At 36.9% G+C, this 20,931-nt stretch overlaps 1 protein-coding gene across 5 annotated transcripts in view; it reads right to left on the bottom strand.

The window, feature by feature from the left end:
- Window positions 1–20,931, bottom strand: part of LOC128855310 (AN1-type zinc finger protein 6) — a 144,336-nt gene that overhangs the window by 116,514 nt on the left and 6,891 nt on the right. For 3 of the 5 annotated variants that reach the window (XM_054090104.1, XM_054090106.1, XM_054090107.1), the window contains exon 4: window positions 7,849–9,209. The exons of 1 other annotated variant lie outside the window; for it this stretch is intronic. In XM_054090104.1, the coding sequence (XP_053946079.1) occupies window positions 8,430–9,200 (771 nt within the window). In that variant the 5' untranslated portion in view covers window positions 9,201–9,209 and the 3' untranslated portion in view covers window positions 7,849–8,429. Of the gene's footprint in view, window positions 1–7,848; window positions 9,210–20,931 lie in introns of those variants that run through there. One more of the 5 variants, XM_054090105.1, reaches the window with a different exon arrangement.

Consider the following 20,931-nt stretch of genomic DNA (forward strand, 5'->3'; position numbering starts at 1 on the left):
TGTCGTAAGGCACAAACGTCAGTATAAGTTTTTTATTTGAAGCGTAAACAACAATATTTTTACCACACTTGAAAATGTCGAATTTCGTGCCAAATAATGTGTTTTTGCGGGGAATTCTTCTTCATTATTTTAATATGAAGAAAAAAGCAGCCGAAAGTCATCGTATCTTGGTGGAAGTTTATGGTGAGCATGCTCTATCTGAGCGAACGTGCCAGAAGTGGTTTGCACGCTTTAAAAGTGGTGATTTTGGCTTGGAAGACGAAGAACGCGAGGGTGCGCCGCCAAAGTTCATGGATACCGAATTGGAGGAATTGCTCGATCAAGATCCGGCTCAAACGCAAGAAGAGGTTGCAAAAACTTTGGGAGTTGATCAATCAACCATTTCCAAACGTTTAAAAGCCATGGGAATGATCCGAAAGGTAGGCCATTGGGTGCCGTATGAATTGAAGCCAAGAGACGTTGAACGCCGTTTTATGGCATGCGAACAACTGCTTCAACGGCACAAAAGAAAGGGTTTTTTGCATCGAATTGTGACTGGCGATGAAAAGTGGGTCCATTACGACAATCCAAAACGTCGGGCAACGTATGGATACCCTGGCCATGCTTCAACATCGACGTCGGCGCAGAATATTCATGGCCTGAAGGTTATGCTGTGTATCTGGTGGGACCAGCTGGGTGTTGTGTATTATGAGCTACTGAAACCGAATGAAACGATTACGGGGGATGTCTACCGACGACAATTGATGCGTTTGAGCCGAGCACTGCGAGAAAAACGGCCGCAATACGCCGATAGACACGACAAAGTTATTTTGCAACATGACAATGCTCGGCCACATGTTGCACAAGTGGTCAAAACATACTTAGAAACGCTCAAATGGGATGTCCTACCCCACCCGCCGTATAGTCCAGACCTTGCGCCATCCGATTACTATCTCTTCCGATCGATGCAACATGGCCTGGCTGACCAGCACTTCCGTAATTACGATGAAGTCAAAAAATGGATCGATTCGTGGATTGCGGCAAAACCGACCGAATTTTTCACAAAGGGAATCCGTGAATTGCCAGAAAGATGGGAAAAAGTAGTAGTAAGCGATGGACAATATTTTGAATATTAAATTTGTAACCATTTTACGTCAATAAAGTTTCAAATTTCGAAAAAAAACCGCACGAACTTATTCATAGTCCTATTAGTTCAACCTGGATTTACATGACGCAACTACCCTTGAAGTGGTTGGAGGGCTGTCTAAAGCCATGAGCGTAGTTTTTCTGTCGCTGCAGACACATACAGATTTGCCTCTCCATCTGCTTTCCAGAACAAAGTTTATTGCTTCTCCGCTTGGGATCTCTTAATCCTTCGTAGATATTTCGTACTGATATTTTCTTTTGCATGATTTATAGGAAAAGCATGAATAGACTTTTAAGGATACTGCTCTTTCCATGGTTACAGCTGTATGTACCATATGATCAAAAAGTACCGGGAAGGTGATGTTAACTGTTTTCTTCGATTGCCAAGGCGTAGTGCACCATTAGTACCTTCCATCGGGCTAGACAGTCAATAAAGAATGTTATTTATCCGTTTTGATGCGTTTGAAAGATGCTGTATGTCGCAAACGGTCGAAAATTGTTGGCAATCAATTCTTGGATTTTGCATGACAACAAGTTTTGACTGAAACCCAGAAATTACATTCAGGATAAGCTATAGACCAATGTGATTTCAGAACATTTAGAGCTTTTGAATGTCTCTTTCAACAAGAACTAAAATTCTTAAACTAAACATAGCAGATTTGATTATTTTATGGCTTCATATTTCATTGGTTTTGTTTTTAGGTGTAGTCTTTTTTTAAAATCTTGCATTTCTAACCATTTTTATCAGCAATTAACATAAATGTTCACATACACATTTTTCATGAGATGTGCCATTTTGTTCAACATCAACTGTATATTTTCTTCGCCTCCATGATAATCTTATTCATCATCAGCAACACCATCAACAAAGCTGCAGCGATTGTTGATAATAAATGAATAAGCTCGCCGCGACAGGGCGGACACCACTGAACTTGTGGCGCAAATGCGATGCGCCATTTCTGCGCGTGCAAAGGGGTCTACGGGTCGTCCGTCCAACAAACGTGTGTCAGTTCAATAAGGCAACCCAGTCAGGCACACGCCCGCCCATATGGCGACTGAATGATGCTGCCGCTGCATTATGCAGGAAAACTAAGAAGAGAGCTGTTATGAATACACTAACACACATACACATTAGTTCACACCATACACCACACATACATATATTTACGCAATTTTCCGCATCAGCATTCCAAAACAAACAAAGAGCACAAAGAAAATTGCGAAACACTTTGCTGCAGTGTCGTGAATTGCGAAGCAGTGCGCTTTAAAGAGAAATAGAGAGAGCGCAAAATCAAAGCAACGTTAGAAGAAAACTTAGGAAAAAATATGTCTGAGGGGAATTTAAGCTCACACGTGCCATTTCCCTTACGTCGGGATGTGTTGCAGTTTTCTTAGCTCTTCGAAATAAGAGAGCGTAAGAATGAGAGTAACTGTATTATAAGGCCTCGTTGTGAGTTTATCGAAGTAGTTGCAGCAAAAATAACAACCAATATAATCAACAACAATCAACAACTTCGTGTTGTGCAATGACTGCGTTCTTTCCTTTGTTGGCGAATGTTAGTGCAACTTTACTTCACTGGCATTTTTGTTGTTGTTAATTGACTTTTCTTGTCTACTGGGTGGGTCACTGGCCTTCAAGAAATGTCAACGAAATTTACCCCAAAATATAGCAATAAAGAGAAAAACTCGTAATAGGAAAGTGAGAGCAGCAGGGGTCGGAATAAAAACAACAGCAACAAAATAAAAAACTAGCAACAAAGAGATGACAACAATCAACTAACAACACAAAGTAACACAAACAAATTATAAAGAGAGGAAACAGCGTTATTAAAGGCTAGGTTAGTGTTAAAATTAAATTAAAATTTTGTAGTGAAATATTTTAGTTTGATATATTTGCAAAGCAACTCGTTGAAGCTCTTTGTTACAAAAAATCAACCGATTTCTAAATTAATATTTTGCGGGGTTTCTTGTACAAACCAAATAGATATTTGCTTGTTACTGGCCTGCTGTTGCTTGTAAACAGAGGGATTGTCATCAAGTGATCAGAAAATGAACCCTGATGGGGCTCACACTCCCCAACGTAAACGTACACCTGTACACCCGTATCAACTGATACGATGAAACAACGATCTACGATACTACAGAACGGAATGGTGGTGAGAATTCATTTACATGGGGCTCTCATTACTTTCATCGTGTCAGCTGATACGGACATATGTTCACGTTCGTGAGTGTGAGTACCATGAGTCTTCAACCCATCAGAGAAAATAGAAATAAATCTAATTATTTTGCCGCCGTAAAAATAACTGACAGCAAGAAATCCGTGCCTGAAACAATTATTTGCAATTTCATGCTATTAAATGTGTTCTAATTTTGACAGCGGGTACCCGTCAGACCATTACTCGCTGTCCCCTGCTATTCGTTCAAGAGTTTATTGTGATTATACCGATTATACCGAAAATTTAACATTTAATCGAGTTGAATTTACTTATACAAAAAATTATCGATAGTGAAACTAATACGGAAAACCTAGTATTTAGAAGTAACACATTTCGATATATAAAGCGTAACTGGTTCTTGACAGTACAGTAGCAGGAAAATGGCAATGATCGATGCGCTGATCAGATGTGAGTACTAGTCTGAAAAGCTTATTATAAAGCATACTCCGAGCAGCTGATGGAATGAGAAAGCAAGCGTTTAGATGTCAGTTTAGCAAAAGCAGGGCAGCTGGAAATACATATATTACTTTTGGGAAAAAGAAATCCATTATTTTAGCAAAAAAATTTTGCGCAAATAGTTTAAAACTGTTTTATGGTCGAGCTTTAGGTCCTGGGGTCCTGGGTGATGCTACAACTACTAACATGCCGGTGAGCTTCGATTAATTCTGCGATTTTATCGGCACTATCGACATTTTCTTTAACATTAAAAATGCCTGAACGAAATCGATGAAGCCAAAATTGCACGTATGTATGTACAGGGTGGGCCATGTAAAATTTGCTTTTTGAATTGGCTATAAAAAAAAAACTAATCAATATTTTTTGAAACTTTTTTTTATTTAGATTGAATATTATCATTTATGAATGAAAAATAATATTATTCAAATGACTGCCACGACTGGCTTTACAGTAGTTCATTCGATCAACCCAATTTTTAAGCACATTTTCGATTGTTTGGGCTCCAATTTTATGAAAGAGAAGGTCTACGCCAACAGCCCAGGGTCGATTCAAAACCTCAAAGATGGAATTCGTGAGGCTATCGAGGACATAGGGCAGCCACTTTGCAATTCCGTTATGGAAAATTTTATTGTCCTGTAAGCCCGGTCGTGGTGGTCATTTGCCTGATGTTATTTTCCACTATTAACGCCATAACGCCTCTTTATAATGAAATAAACATCCGATCATTTATATTTAAAAATAGCATTTTTCTTTGAACATCAAAATATCACGTCTGTTTGGAAAACCCTATATATGATTTTTTTCAGCTTCTTTTTGCGTAATTTAGCAAAATGAATTCTTCGAACAATGGAAAAGTCATTCCATAACTGAGGGAAATGAAACTATTTACAACTTCATATGTAATTTTTAAGCATAACTTTCGTATTTCTGATAGTAGTAAGCAGCAAAGGAAAGCAATATTGAATTTTTGTAGCCAACTATGGCCAATAAAGATATTTATATGCCAGATGGTGCAAAAACGATTCCTCTCCCAATTTTAACGGGTATTCGCTATTAGAGAATAAGCAAAATAATTTTCTGTTGATTTTGACTATTTCCACCTAACTTCATATAGTCGAAACACTGTACTCCCTAGAGAAAATGTTGATTAAATTCACAGGTAAGTTAGAATGAGTTGCCTGAGTTCACATTAACTTAGTGCGAAATAAATGAAATTTCATAGAAGGAAATGGCGGCAGAAATACTATTAAACACAGTGAATACAATGCTAGAGTATGCCAAGCCTGTGGCAGAAGCGAAGAGCAGTTCACAAATTATTAAATATATTATTTTTAGAATATCTCATCAACTTGTAGAAGAAAAATGTTTACTAATCTGCTTACTGCTGAAACCGCAAAACAAATGCGATAGACGTTAATCAGCAATGAAAAGAAGACTAAATAATTTCGTTGAATCATCTATTTGATAATAGCCATTAATAGAGTGATAAGAATCCACAATTTTAATCTATATATATCACGAATTACAAGTGCGCTCCGTTTACATGCATTCATATGTACATATGTTTAATATTTTATATGAATTGTAAGTTTACCATGTGCCAAGCTGATTTCAATTTCCAGCAAGCGTCGGCGCTAATATTGAATAGAGATGCAAAACTATTCTAGCCCAATCAAGCATATCGATAGTTTTCAGTACGAACCATAGAAATCGATAGTTTTTAAATGTTTACTCTTCACTGGATTCCACAATCTCATCTATCAATATTTGAGCTATTCGTGATTTTCAATGAGCATCGCAACCAATGATTCAAATGATTCTTTTTCGCCAAGACTTAGCAAGTGGCGAATAGATGAAGCTAAATGAACATACGTCGGCAACGAGAACATAGAGATATCGAGCAGGGAAATGCCGAATAGAAGAAGCCTGGAGATTAAGGCCACTTTACACTGTGTTACTCGCTGTATTTCGTCCCGGAAGGATTTAAGTAGGTAGGTGAAATAGTTAAAGTACCACTCTGGCACTCCCCAAGTAGCTCTAAAGCGCCATTTTGACACAATTTTGAGACCATCAACAGACAGATATCTACAGATAGACTTCAATCGTTTAGTGCTCAACAGACTTCTTATCTGAAAGGTACAACTTCTGCAATGGGGGTTAAATGGTAAACCTAGCTTTCCCGCGTAAGTGCCGATCGTCCAAATGACCGATAAAGATGTTGGAGTTAACTAAGCGGTATTTGAAAGAAGAAGACTTCTGCTTCATAAAATACTGCTTTTAGAGAGAAAAAATAAGCGATCCAACTTAACCTCAAATATAGGTCAAAATCGGGTTTTTGCAATTTTAGTTAAATATAACGCAAAAACCTGAATCAACAGATCAATTATGACACCGAATTTGGATACAGCAAAGCGAAGACTTATGTAAAGGTATACTCCGGCTTCTGGCGAAATATCATCGCTCAATTTTTTTGTCCCATTTTATCGATTGTTGTTGTTATAGCAGCACAAACATTCCCCATTCATATACGGAAAATGCTGCTGGAGTGGCAGTCCTTGGCCGGATGTATGTAAATCCGGGTCGTTCCAGCCCGTAAAGTAGAACCGACTGCGGTGGGAACAACCTGTTTTATCAGTCATCATCATTATCAGGCTTCTGTTGTAGGAGTTTAACCTGCTACAATATCCAGACCGCAATTGTGCCAAACTTACGCGGGCCTCACGAGGTGGTTGAAGCTCTTCGTCTGCAATGGGCGGAGGCTGAATTCCGATAGTGGCATTCGGGGTGCCAGTAGTTTAGAAAAGTAGTAAAAGTCCCCCGATGAATGTGGTTTAATGTCTGTCTATATACCGTCCGATCCACTACTTGTAGTTGTGCTTGATCCTGGATCTCGTCGGCGTAGATCCCTCCTGACTCGCCTGGGAGGTAGCTCAGGCTCTAGTAGGTGTTTGCAGGCATAGTTTGCCCGATCGATAGCTTCAAATCTCTAATAATAAGTGCATCTATTTATAAATAAATATTATAGATTGGATGTATAATTCAAAGCTGCGGCTATGCAAGACATAAATTGCGCCAGAAGTGAATTGCGTATCTAAAAATGTCTAAACAGAAGGAGCTGTATTCTGTACGAATGCAAAAGTTTGAAGAAGCCGCAACTATACATTTTAAGATATATTTCACATACGATAACAACTTGCAGACTCATAAGGCGTGCTCAGCAATCATCTTCACATCGTTTTAAAGCTTTGAAGCATTAGGCAGAATTCAGGATATCGGCTGCTCTCAAGCCGAGAGACGTCGTAGGAAAATTTTTCCACTTGTGAACGAAGGTTTTCCCATCAAAATCACAATGATGTATTTGATAGTATTTTTCGTTTTGTGAGGGCTCCCAGTGCATGTATCAATATCGACGGGCAAGTCAAGCGTTCATGGCCCGGAAACAGAACAGTATATTTGGTGGGATCAGCTCGGCAATGTATATTAAAAGCGGCCGAAACTTGACGGAACCATCAAAGGAGTTCGCAACGACGGGCACTATACGAGGAAAGACGCACAAAGTGCTATTCCAGCACTACAATGCTTGATCAGCTTGTGACGATATCGTTAAATTATAGTTATCAACATTGACATTTCTCTTTCCGACCTTCATCTGCTCAATAAAGTTTGGCCTGGCACTTGAGTTCTTACAAGGAGCCTAAAATTGGGAGGCATCGTGAATCGCATATTTTTCGTATGGAATCCGTTAACTCGAGAAACAGTTAAGACTTGTGGCTGGAACATCTACGAGTAACCATTTTTCAAAAAATCGATTTGTACACCCAACATAAAATATAATATCATCCGATAACTTGGCCTTGTGTGGAAAAAAAAGAGCCGATTCGAAATACTATGTTTAATAAAGATCTCCAACATGAGTTTATTCTTCCATTTTAGATGCAAAAAAACATAACATAAATATTTATACACAATTATAATAAATGTTTGTATTACATATATACACTCGGCGACAAAATGATAGCACATCAACATTTCAACCATTTCATCCAAAATCTGTGGTTCTTAATTAGCACTGCTAGAAATATTTTTGGTATACAGTTTTATTGATTACTAAATTTCATTAGAGCAAAGTGGAAGTTTGAAGTTGCTAAAAAATCCCTTTGATTTTCTATACTTTGTTTTTTGCTTGGCGATGTTGTCTATTTTCTCCACATAAAATGTTGAGCCAATTTGAGAATTTTTCCGATTTTTGTGTAAAGTTTGAAACTTGTCTCTACATAGTTTTTATTAGACAATAGATTTATAAAAAAATTCACGAACGTTAGCAAATAAAATAAAAATAGTCAAAACTGATGAAAATGTTAGGTTAGCCAGCTTGCTTGTCTAAAACAAGACATTCGCTGGCCCGTTGTGATACCTGCATTTGATTTTCATCCCCTAACTAAGCTGCTTAAACCACTTAGAACTTTTTAAAAAGGTAACTATTCCCCCCAGTGAGACATTTTGTAAGCTTCCTTCTTCGAAGAAATAATTGCCAAGAAAATAATCTTAGTGAAAATGTTGATATGCTATCATTTTGTCGCGGCTTGCATGTACTTTTATAATGAAATAGTTTTCCTTATATTTATTTACTTAAATAAATGACTTAGAACGCCAATCAGAGAATTCAGTTGTTGCATCGTCATCACTTTCGTTTTCATCAGAACTATGGGTTTCAGGTTGCTCGTCTTTGGTGCCACCGAGTGCGCCTTTTCGCGCTTCAAGATTCATATATCTAGACCAATGTTTCATTTGGTCATTGATTTCATCTATATCACGATCAAACGCAGATTCGATTTGTTCTCCTGCAATAATTGCCACAGATACGGAGGAAGCCTCTCTGATTTCGCGTTGAAAACGTTCCCATTCGTCAGTTAGCGGGTCTTTGTATTCTGCATTACGAATCTTCGCATCTTTAACGGGATCGTCAAAGAACTTTTCGGGCAACAGCGTATCGATTTTATTTGTGGATGATTTTTCTGGTGAAGGAACTGTTGTTGTAGGTGTTGAAGGTGTTGGAGGTGTAACTGTCTTTGGTAATATTTTCTGTGTTCCTATGCATTCACTTGGTTTCTCCGCTATTTTAGCAGCAATTTTAGTTGCAGGTTTTGAAGCAGCTTCAGTTGCCGGCCCGCCTTTAAATGTCGATTTTATCTGTTTTACAAGCGATATGCGCTCCTTGTGCGTCTTTGAGTTGATATGCACCTTCCATAAGGTGGCTGACTTCACTGTTACTTTGCAGATAATGCATTCTATATGGCCATTCGCATTTGTTTTGGCTAATTTCGAATCAACTTTATGCTCCGTTTCCGTTACTTTTATTCTTGTCGCTAATTTTAAACGACTTTCCGTGTGTCGTCCCATTCTGAAAAACTTACGCACGCAAAGTTAGTATTTGGAATGAAATATTCAATCAAAAATATTTCGCAAATTTTTAAATTTAAAACTAAATAAAATGTCATAATTCATTGAATTGTATTTTCCATCACCAATTTCCATTTCCGTCAGCTGAGAAACGTTCCATATCATAAAGTACGGCGCCCTAACAAAGCAGATGTATCTTCACAGGGCCAATTTCAGTTCACGACCCATGCAAATGGAGCAATGATAGCGCCACAAAAACACACACAAACGACGCAGCGGCGAGTTTCAATGTCGCATCAAATCTAACACAATTGCTACATCGTCACAACATAGAAAAAATATGTAAGTAAATAATAAAAACGCACTGCAATCAATGAACGCAACTTGGCTGACGCATCAATAATTCTGAGTTCGGATGGAAAGACCGAAAGCGACGGGTAAGCACGGAAAGCTAAACGAACACGCTTATCATAAGCAAATACCAAAACGAAATAATTAAACATATGTGTGTAGGTTTAACCAAGTAAAGGGTGTTCCAAAGGGCGCACAGGATTTTTTTATACTACTTATGTATACTAAAATGCAACTGATTGATGAAATATTTGGAATTCTTACTGGTACAGAAATAAAGCATCATTCGAAAATTATTTTCAAAAAAAAAAATATTGTTTAAAATTTTGAATTTTTTATTCATCAAAATTCAAAAGATGCATGTTCCAAAGAAAGTTTTAATTTTAGTAGAAAATACAAGTTTTTAGTTAAAATCGCAAAATGTGTAAGTAAAGGGTGTTCCGAAATGCACGCAAAAAATGGTTTGTATTAAGGGGGGAAGCTGGTCTAGAATTTTGAAAAAATCGAAAAATTTTTTTTTGTCTTAAAAGGTGCTTTAGGGTCTTAGAAATAATATACCAAATGAGGGATGCCAGCAAAAATGTCTAAATGCCCAAATTTTTCATTCGACGGCAGTGCCTCGCAGGTATGCCCCGAACGCTACTTACAACTTTAAACGCGTTTTTCTCTCGAAATCACTTTTTTAAACTGGCCGAAGACATAACTCGAACAAATCTTTACCGATTCTTACGAAATTTTGACAATACATTCGAAATACCTTTCTCCGGAGACGTACGTAGGATTTTTTATTTATATTACATAGTTTTTTTTTTAATCAACAATTTTATGTCGTTCTTTATAGTGAAAATTGTAACTTTTTGTTCAAACGTGCACCATTTCGCGAAAAAACAAAATATCGAAAAAATCCTACATACGTCTCTTTCTGTTGTTATATAGAAACTAAAAAAATTTTATTTTTTGATCCAGGACAAAAATTAAGGAGTTTACGTCTTCGGCAATGGACCCACTAGAAAAAAAGGCGCCTTAGGAGAACTGCTGGACAGCGGCCATTTTGAAATTAATTCAGACGAAAAATTTTGTATTTGTACCATGAAAGCTATATTATTAAACCTATTTCACAGATTTTCGATTGATTCCTTTGTTGAGTCAAAATAAATTCATAAAATATGCCCATTTTTTGCGCTCTAGACCAGCTTCCCCCCTTAAAAGCAATTACTAAATTAAGAGTTGCGAGTCTTGATCTAATATAAACAAACAAGTTTCGAAAATAAATTCCAAACTCCATTAACTGGCAAATTATGTTTGATTTATTTAAATATAAGGTACTCCAAAAATTAAAATTCTGAAAATTAATTAAATAATTATTTAATTTATTTTATTTTAAATAATTAATTACAATCAAACACAACTATGTAATTAAAAAGTTCGACAGAAAACACAATTATGTATGTATTATCAAACAATCAATTCTAATGAATCAAAATAAAATATGTGCCAAAAATCAGGCAAAAAAAAAATGTATAGCTAAATTTTATAAAATTTTTTTAAATTAATTTAAATTTTTATTAACATTTAAATAAAAAATGTTATTAACATTTAAATAACAAATTTAATTAAATTATTTTTTTTTTTTAAATTTAATGAAAAAAGAAAATTAAATTAAATTATTTTTTTATTAAAATAATGAAAAAGAGTTTAATTAAATGTTAATGAAAAAAGAATTTAATTAAATTTAACTACTTAAGAAGGCGAAACAATTTAGTTAAATTTTAATTTAAATTTATTTAATTAAATTGTTAATTTAAATTTATTTAATTAAATTGTTAATTTAAATTTATTTAATTAAATTCTTTTTTCATTAACTTTTTTTTATTTCGTATTGATCCATAAAAAATAATGTACAAGAATTCACGCAAAAAAAATGATGAAAAGGCAATCTGCCCTATTGAAAATGTATAACTTTTTATTTATTTTATTTTAAAGGTGTTCCATAATTAATGCAAGAAATTTATTTATAATAAAACGTACATAAATATTTAACTAAAAACTGAAAATTTTGTCTTTATAAATATATAAATTTTATTTATAAAGAATTTATAATTTTATCAAGAAAACAAAATTCCAAAGTTATCAACAAAAAAATTCTAATTTTATAAATAAAAAAATCAAATTTTATCAAAATATTAAAAAAAATTTTAAATTTTATCAAAAAAATAAAAAAAATTATAATTTTGTCAAAAATAAGAAAATTATAATTTTATCAAAGTTCACGCGAAAATAGCTTCGTATTTATTTCCTCAATAAGAAATTTAAAATGTTTATTTTTTGTTCACACGAAAATAGTTTTGACAGAAGTATCATAAATATTTTGAATTTATATTGATTCATCGATGAAGGGTATTTCAAAAATCCCCCCAGAATTTTTTTAAATATGAATCACTTTTTTACTAAATAAATAAAAAAAAATATTTTCAATGATGGAAATCTTTATTTGGACCTTTATGCGTTCCATTGCTTGTCTGTTTGTATATTGCAGCTGTCTAGTTCACAAGTGTCAAATATAATATGATTGGCATACGACGCCATTTGCAAAAATCATAAAACTTCCGATACGGTGATTAATTTTGCGCCACCTTGTATAATTGGTGCATACACCCTTTATTGGGTGTTTGGCCGAGCTCCTCTCCTCTTATTTGTGGAGTGCAGGTTTATGGACAATTATGTCGAGAAATGAAAATGAGCCTCATCTCTCCAATGATCTCACTACACTATGCGTGGAAACCTCCTGTTGGCCATAAGATGGAGGATAGTCAATAAATTACCAATGTCACTGCAATTTCTCAACAACCGTTTTGTATTCAAATACAGTCAGAATATTTCAGACCGAAAATTCTATTTTCATAAAATTTTTTTTTTTTGTTCAAAAGTTTAATTGTGTATGAATTTTAGTGCACCCTTTATACTAAAAAATGTCTCTATAAATAAATAAAACGGCGTAGGAATTGTGTTAATTTGTCTATTTTCAACAAATTTGTGCAGTTTTCCAAAAATAGGCAAACACTTCAAAACATTAAGAGCACGCGAAAGCTCAAGCTCAAGCTCATATTATATTTGCATGATTATATCTTTGAAGGCATATAATAGACAGAAAAAATGCAACTGACTGTTAGTCTGACTAATTGCGACTGTTGTGGCTTGTGATAACAAGTATGAACACACTTACGTACTGTGTTGTTAGTGCACTCGTGTACGCGCCAGTTGGCTGGAGCATGGCTGAAAACAAGGCGAATTCATACAAGGTGATATCGGTAGGGCAGCTAATGCCAAAGTGACCTGTTTCTTTGTTTGTATGTTTATATTCTGATAGAAACTTTGACATTCAAAATACCAAATAGCAAAAACAAAATACATATAAATGTGGTTGTTGCTCTAGTGCTACCAACTTGCATGAGAATTCGCCTTTGTTGAATATTTCAAAAAATACACACGCTCCACACGAATATGTATGTGAGTGTAGCTCAAATGTATATCGGGTGCTTTTGAAGACGAATGGAAATTTAATAATTTATAATAAGACAGTAAGAGTCAAACCTCAACGGAATTTAGCACCATTTACTCATATTTTGTATTATTTTAATTATTTTTTTAACAAAAACACAATTAATTTACTTGAAATATTATGTATAAATTTACTTTAAATATAATTTTTAGCTTCAGAGACCCATTATAAAATACTTTTCGTAGATTAACACGTAGGTCCACACTAAATTATGCCTTGAAGCGGATCCAAATAAATTTTGTTATAATCACGCTGTCCAACACTGATTACTCAACACGAACAAACGCTAATAATTATGAAAGAGACTGTCTCTAGCATGAACTTTGTCGAAGACAGTACTAGACCAGATGGTGAAAGTTTTAAAATTTTGGGTGAAAGTGTGCAGAATAATGTGCAGAATGTAATACATTTTAAACCCCTATCTTCTACTCAAACGGGGATTCTTGACCCTTTCTCAAAGCATGTGTCACGAAAGTTTGTTAAAAAGGCAATTAGAGGGTTAAAGTTTTCCACAGAAACAGACAATTTTACTGGGCGTCGCCGTAGATGAAAACTTCGCATGGGTTAAGAAAATGAATGCACAAGAAAGTTTCGGCTTAAAAAACCATAAACCCTCCTTTAGACTAGTACTGTCTTCGGCTAAGCCGACCGCGAACACAACATCCCACGACAGTCGGTTCTGCGTTATCGGAACGACCCAGGACTGTCACTTCATCAGGATTCCCCGTACATGTATGGGGAATGTGTATGCTGCTACAACAACAAACAACAATATCCTCCTGCATAATTATTAGGGTTTGTTCGTGTTGAAGAACATTTTTGTAAACTTGTTGGGCTTTATTATTATTATTAATTTTATTTCTACACAACTCTATTTCACAATTAATAAAAAACTTCCTTAACGAAATCAGTTCCTCAATATTCAAAAACATATTTACCATTTCGAATATTCTTTCATCCGTAGAAGATTTCCATTTTCGTAAAATTTTCTATTTGAAATTTTGACCCTGTAATTTCTCTGTTAACAACTTTCATTAAACACCAAATCGTTTACTGAAAAAAGTACTATATCCAGTCATACTTGAAGAGACCTTTTTTAGATGTTGATATGATTCTCCAATGAAGGCACGCTGGAGAACCCACCTAGGCGTTGGTTTACTCTTGCGTAAATGCTTCATAAAAAATATTCCTTAGTTACAGTTTTTCTCTCTGTGGAAAAACACAGCACATGCATTTTTCCGAACAACTTGAACACATTTCTAAGAGTTTCGTCTTGTTTTCATTTTTTGTGGAATATTTTAAACCCCTAACTTTCACAGGTCAATTTGACCTCATTTTTAAAAGTGTCAAAGGTCAAAGACATTTGAGAACAAAAATGTGACTGAAATACTGGCAAGCGCCACCTACCGACTAAATGTCGGTCCAAAACGATTATTTTTGTCTAAGTAATATATATTACGAAACGAATCGAGCAAAAAATGCGGAAAAAATATCTACTCCAGCGCCATCTGTCGAGCCAGTTTTTGTCGGTTCCAAATCGGGCAGTAATACTGCTCCAAAAGACACACCCTATGAATAAGTCAATGAGAATAAACACAAAAGAATTAAGCACTTAGTGAATGCACAAACGAAAACAACGACGAAAATGTAAATAATTTAAAGTAAAATAAATCATTTTTCCACATAAACAAATATTACGTGAGAACTTGATCGTTTTTTATTCAATTGCCAACTCACTGTACACATATTTATATTTTTTCGAAATAATATCGCGAATTAACTAGCAGACGAGTGTAAGCGACAAACCGTAAATTTTTCAATAAACGTGTTTTTTACAATTCAGTCAATTGAGCATTTAAGCCCACATTGCCTTCACGATAACTTTGTGACGGTACTTCGACTTCTATACCTATAGAAAGCTACTGAACTGCGGTCATTTTCGGCGACAGAACTTCAGTTCGGTTTTAGTGCGTTTTCGGGTACAAAAGGCCCGAACTTTAGCTAAACATTTGTTTCGAGAGTGCGTAGGTTCGATATTCCGTGCATGAGTTTTTTTATAGCGGTCGCTCCTTGGCAGACAATGGCAAGTTTCCGAGTGCATTTCAGCCATAAAAAACCCCCTCATAAAAACCATTTGCCGTTCGGAGTCGGCTTAAAACTGAAAGTCCCTCCATTTCTGGAACAGCACGAAGACGCATGCCAAATAGGAGGAGGAGCTGAGCCAAACACCTAACAGAAATGTACGCGCATTATTTATTTATTTTTATTTAGCTTCGGGGCTCCAAAGTTTTTGATTAAAGAGCCTATTAATGTATTTAGCGACTGACCGCATATAAATACATAGATGTGGTGGCAAAGACCCAGTGGGCAAAACAACCGACTAGTTATGAAACATTCCCTCGATATTCTGTTCTCCTTTACTCAAACGACCCGAATTCAAATCCGGACTAGGGAGGGGAATGCCGTTGAGGTGACAGTTTTTGACCGGATATAAGTCCGGGTCATTCAGAAAACGTAGAACTTACTGTCTTGGAACGCTCGAAGCTTCTCAATAATTCTGTGTCATTCTTCCCTTAGAAGAGCTACCAAATGGGTAATTTAAACTTGAAATACTAAGTACTATAATTGGCAATGATTCAATGTGCAATTGCAACTTGAACAAACCTACCAGCAAAAATAAATCTTGGCAATAGAAAAAGTATATACCGAAAAAGAAACAAAAGGAAAGCCAAAAAAGGGTAGGGAAGGTTGAAAGTAAAATATAAAAGTTAAGAAAATACATTCCCAAACACAAAAGTTGGGCGCTTCTTGACTTAGCAAATACAAAGAAAAAATTCAAATTTGTATGATATTACATACATACTAACTCCACTAAAACTTAGGAGCTTGCTAGCAAGAGAGTAGCAAACAGCACAATTGAACAATTGAACAGCTGTTCCCGCAATTCAACATCTGCGCTTTCAAACACTTAGCAACGTCTCCCCACTTCCGAATCGGACGCTGAGTATGAGTGGACGTGCATTTGCCATTCGATTCTGTTTTGCCAAGGGCAAAGCCAAGTTTCTATATGCGTGCCAAATATAATTTACGTAAATTCGTTCAACTCCACTCGCTAACAACAGCTGGGAGAGCAACGTCAACGTCAAACGGCAATAAAAACAATAACACGACAGCCAACGCATTTGAAAAAATGAGTTGAGGTGTTTGACCTTCAAATTCGGTTAATCAATACGAAAAAGCCTGATGAGTTAAATAACTTAAAATCCGCTGTCAATGATGCTTAAATCTGGAAAATTGTGGAAATGACTAATTTCTTTTTTTCATAAATATTGGGTTGGGGAAAAAGTTGATAACGTTTTTATATTTACTTTTATTTTACAACGATTTGTTTGCTGTTTGGCAAAGGGCAAGTATTCATTCGATAGAACTCTTTCTGCTCTTCAAAACTTTGTTAATTGTGTTTTTAAATTATTTAATTTTTTATTAGTTCTGAGGCTTAGAAATTTAAAAATACCCAGAAGGCAAAAATCAACATTTTCGACACCTACTTTTCTTTGCTTTTCATCGAGGTCAAAAAGCTGCCGAAGCAACCCGGAACATTTGCGACGTGTATGGAGAAGGTGTCATAGGCGAGTCTACAGCACGGGCATAGTTTGCAAAGTTCAAAAATGGCGATTTTGATGGCGATGACACCTCCCGCAGCGGAAGGTCTTCTGAATTCGATGAAAAATGTATTGTATCAACTCACATTTGAAAGACAACGACCGCCAAACCAATCGCGAATTGGCGAAAAAAATGAACTGCGATCATAAAACGAAAAATTGGGAGCCTGGGTGCCTTGCGAGCTCAACGAAAAAATCAAAGAAAGTCGCCTTCAAATTGCATCTCAGCTTCTCGCTCGCCATCGGGTAACACGCGATCATAAACAGCTTTTGTAAGCTTTTTGTACCGAATCGACACGAGGCATGAAAAATTGTGCCTATTTATCAATATGAAGCATAGAATGTCGTGGGAGGCTACAGGAGTTACGTTAAAGCCGAGAGTCAAGCAGGGTCTTGATCCAAAAAAGATTATGATATGTGTTTGGTAAGACTGGGAAGGTATGGTGCACTGGCAAATGCTCGAAAAGAATGTCACGGTCAACGAGGAGCTCTACATTGCACCGCGTAGCCTCATTATTCGACTCAAAAGACCTGATCGACATGGCAAAACCATACTCCCTCACGACAACGCCAGGCCTAATGTTGCACAAATCGTCAAAGCCGCACTCCAAGAGCACGAATGGGTCCTTTAAAGTCCGCCGTATTTTCTGCACCGACCACCTTTTCCGCTCCCTGATGAACTATATGAAGGGCGTAAGGTCTTTAAAAACTGGCTCAACAACTTCTTTGACACCAGTCCAGGCGATTTTTGGCGGAATGGTATCAACAAATTGTACGAGAGGTGGGAAGAGGTTGTAAACAGCAACGGCGAGTATATAATTGATTATTTTATTGCTTTTTGTTTGAATAAAAGTCTTTGCTAAAAACGCTACGAACTTATTCCCCAGCCCAATATATATCCGGCCAAGCACAGTCACTCCAGCAGAACTCCCCGTACATGTGTGGGGAATATTTTTGCTGCTATAACAACAACAACCCCCTAACATTACAAAGTTTAAATTAAAATCAATTATTATCATTTAGGCCCCCTCAGGCCTTAAGACACACAGAGAGTGATCCACACGGTATGAGGCCAAGTGTTGCTCCAGCCATCTGGCGTCCCCAGCCCAAACGGCAACCCTTTTTACCACTCCGATAAAGAAGGTCAAACTACAGCTCAAGGTTTAAGTCGAGGACACACCAATACCGCCAGTAAACAACCCCAAAATTCTGGGAGTTACCTTTATCTAACACCCCTTTCCCTCTGGACCCACCCTGTCTAAACAGCAAGTTTCCTGGGCCTACCGATAGATGAGTTAGACGAAGACGACCGGTAACTACATTGCACTGACAGGGTTTAGTAAGCGTCTACAACAACAACAACCGGTTTTACGCTCGCATTAAAAATTCCTGTCGCTTACTGCTTGTTTACTTCTTAAATCAAAGTTGAACTTTACATCCCAATCTGTATTCTTATTCCAATGCCATTCCGTTCTGTATTTTCAATTCATATCGTACTTCCAGTCTCTAAATTTTTTTCCGCTCATTTCAATGCAAATATGCGAATTTAATTTTCCGTATTTTTTTAAATTCGACTTTTACAGTTCCCGCAAAAAGGTTAATCCCAGTTAAGGTTGAGTTTAGTGCCCCTAAATGGCAATGAATGTTTATGACGAAATTCTATTTTTCTTACGGATTTTTTTTTCGATAATTTCTTTTATTTAGAATCTTTTTACAATGTCAAAGGTCACAGTTCAAATGCAACGCAGGATTATAGAGAGGATAAGTAGATATTAGAATCTGGTGCACATATTTACAAAAAATATAAATTTACTCACTGCTTCTGCAAGGATGTGTGTGTGTGTGTATATATATATATCCATGTATGAATATTCGCGCGCAGGGCAATAATCTTGAAAGCTTTTCTCTCATTTATACGTATGCAGCGGTCTACTTATATGTATGTAGATGAGAATTCGTGCAATTTATGAAAACACACAGCCGCAAAGGTAAGTGACCCTTGGACAACGCAATAATACACTCGTTTTATGCCAAATTAAGAGGGGCGGGCACTTTGTCGGTCAACGGAGAGGCGCAAGCAAAGCTAAAGCGATGAACCAAAATCCCAATAACCCGTTCAATGGGCGTGGGGCTGACATGTGCAGTCAGCGGTTGACATATAAACAAATAATATGTGTAATATACATATTAAGTTTGCGAAAATATGCCGAAATTTAACAATAAAATTGTAACGAAATCTCATAACAAGGAACCTTTCTATACGACCTCCACGACAGTCGGTTCTACGTTACCGGAATGACTCGGATTTATATCCGGCCACGGACTGTCCATCCAGCAGCATTCCCCGTACATGAATGGAAAATATTTATGCTGCTAAAACCAAAAAAACAACCCCCACTTGTGTCGAACTGGTAAACTGGTGCCATAAGTGGACAAAATGTGTAGAGTACTTGAAACCTCTGGCTTGTGTAAACTCTGAGCCATCGTAAGGTGGCTATGAAGCCCGGCGAAGCACATTGAGAGGGTGGAACTGAAGATATACGAAAGTCTTTTCAGCCGACAACTCATACTGCATCTTCAGATCGAGAGAACCAAGCGTTGTGCAACCAGAATTCTAGACAATTTGCCAAGCAACAGTGTGCAACCTCCTTTTACCAGCGATGAAGTTCAGATGGCCAAAGGCATTGGTCTGGACGAAGGGGAATATATATATCACTAACCGATGCACATAGGACTGTCATTCACAACACGTACGGCAACCTTATTCATCTCCTGGATGAAGGAGGGCAAATTCTCACTGGAGGTTATAGTCAATGAAACACATCACAACCGACGGTTAACAACCCCAAACTACTGGGAGAAACCTTACTGCTACCAATGAAAAAAAATTTAGATATTTTGCTCTCCTTTTCAACCACAATTGTCACTGAGGTTCAGAACCGCAACAAGGTATTCATCGCTAGCCGTTAGCATTTTAGGCAATTGGTCGTCCGGTCGGCTCTGAATTAGACAGTCCTAATTTGAGCAAACAGTGCAAGAAGCTACAAATCTGTCAAAATACTGCCATCAGGACAGCCACCAGATGCTTCCTGATGGCTCTTTTACAACACCTTCACAGCGAGGTTACTGTGCTGCCAGTTAAATGTCATAGTAGGATGCTCAGCAGGCAAGTCCCGCTTAGTTGCTACCGCATAAATCACCCCTGCAGGGTCAGACACGTGAGGAGATTTCCGTTTTAGTATACTGCCGAGATCCAGAACTATGCACAACACCTACTGGCCCCAACAGTGTACAGACAGGCCTTAAACGGTATTCCTCGCGTGTCTTTTACGACGTTTTTAACCTTAAGATATGAAACTATTACAATTATCACACCGAATGGAGTGCCTTTAGTACCTTATACGAGTATACGTATTTTACGGCTAAGCTGATCAAATTACGCACTAAAAAATTCATGAGGTGAAATTAAGTTTTCGAAAAAACAAATATCAAAAATAAGTATATGACAATCCAAAACATTCGGCCGCCCTAGCCGGATGGGTTGGTGCGTGACTACAATTCGGAATCTGGAGAGAACGTAGGTTCGAATTTCCGTAAAACACTAAAATGAAGAAAAAGTTTTTCTAATAGCGGTCGCCCCTCGGCAGGCAATGGCAAATGTCAGAGTGTATGAAAAAGGTCCTCATACAAAACCATTTGCCTTTCGGAGCCAGCTTAAAACTGTAGCACCCTCCATTTGTGAAACAACATCAAAACGCAGTTTCTCTCGCGTCCGCTACTTCGTTCCCAGTTATGCCCCTTTGCCCTGGCCCCAAATGAACCAGATGCGATTGTGCGTTCCTAACATATTCAGTTTCTCGATACACTCAAGGACCAGTGAGAACTTAATCTCACACGACAATAGAGTCTTGAGTGCCGCCTGACAATCGCACAGAAAAGCAATTCGCTGATTCCGGAAATTTCTGTCTGAGTTGATCTCTGCATACAGGCAGCTGGCATACATCACCGCTTGGAAAACTACCCATCGGCACAGAACACTTGCAGCATCTATGCCTTCTACCGTATTCGAGCCACCTGAATACCAGTGCAGGGTACATACCTGAAGTTTCCTTTCAAATGCAGGTCTACTCTAGTTGGAATACTGGACAATACCAGTTCA

This window comes from Anastrepha ludens, chromosome 2 (genome assembly GCF_028408465.1).
Source record: "Anastrepha ludens isolate Willacy chromosome 2, idAnaLude1.1, whole genome shotgun sequence".
Lineage (NCBI taxonomy): Eukaryota > Metazoa > Arthropoda > Insecta > Diptera > Tephritidae > Anastrepha > Anastrepha ludens.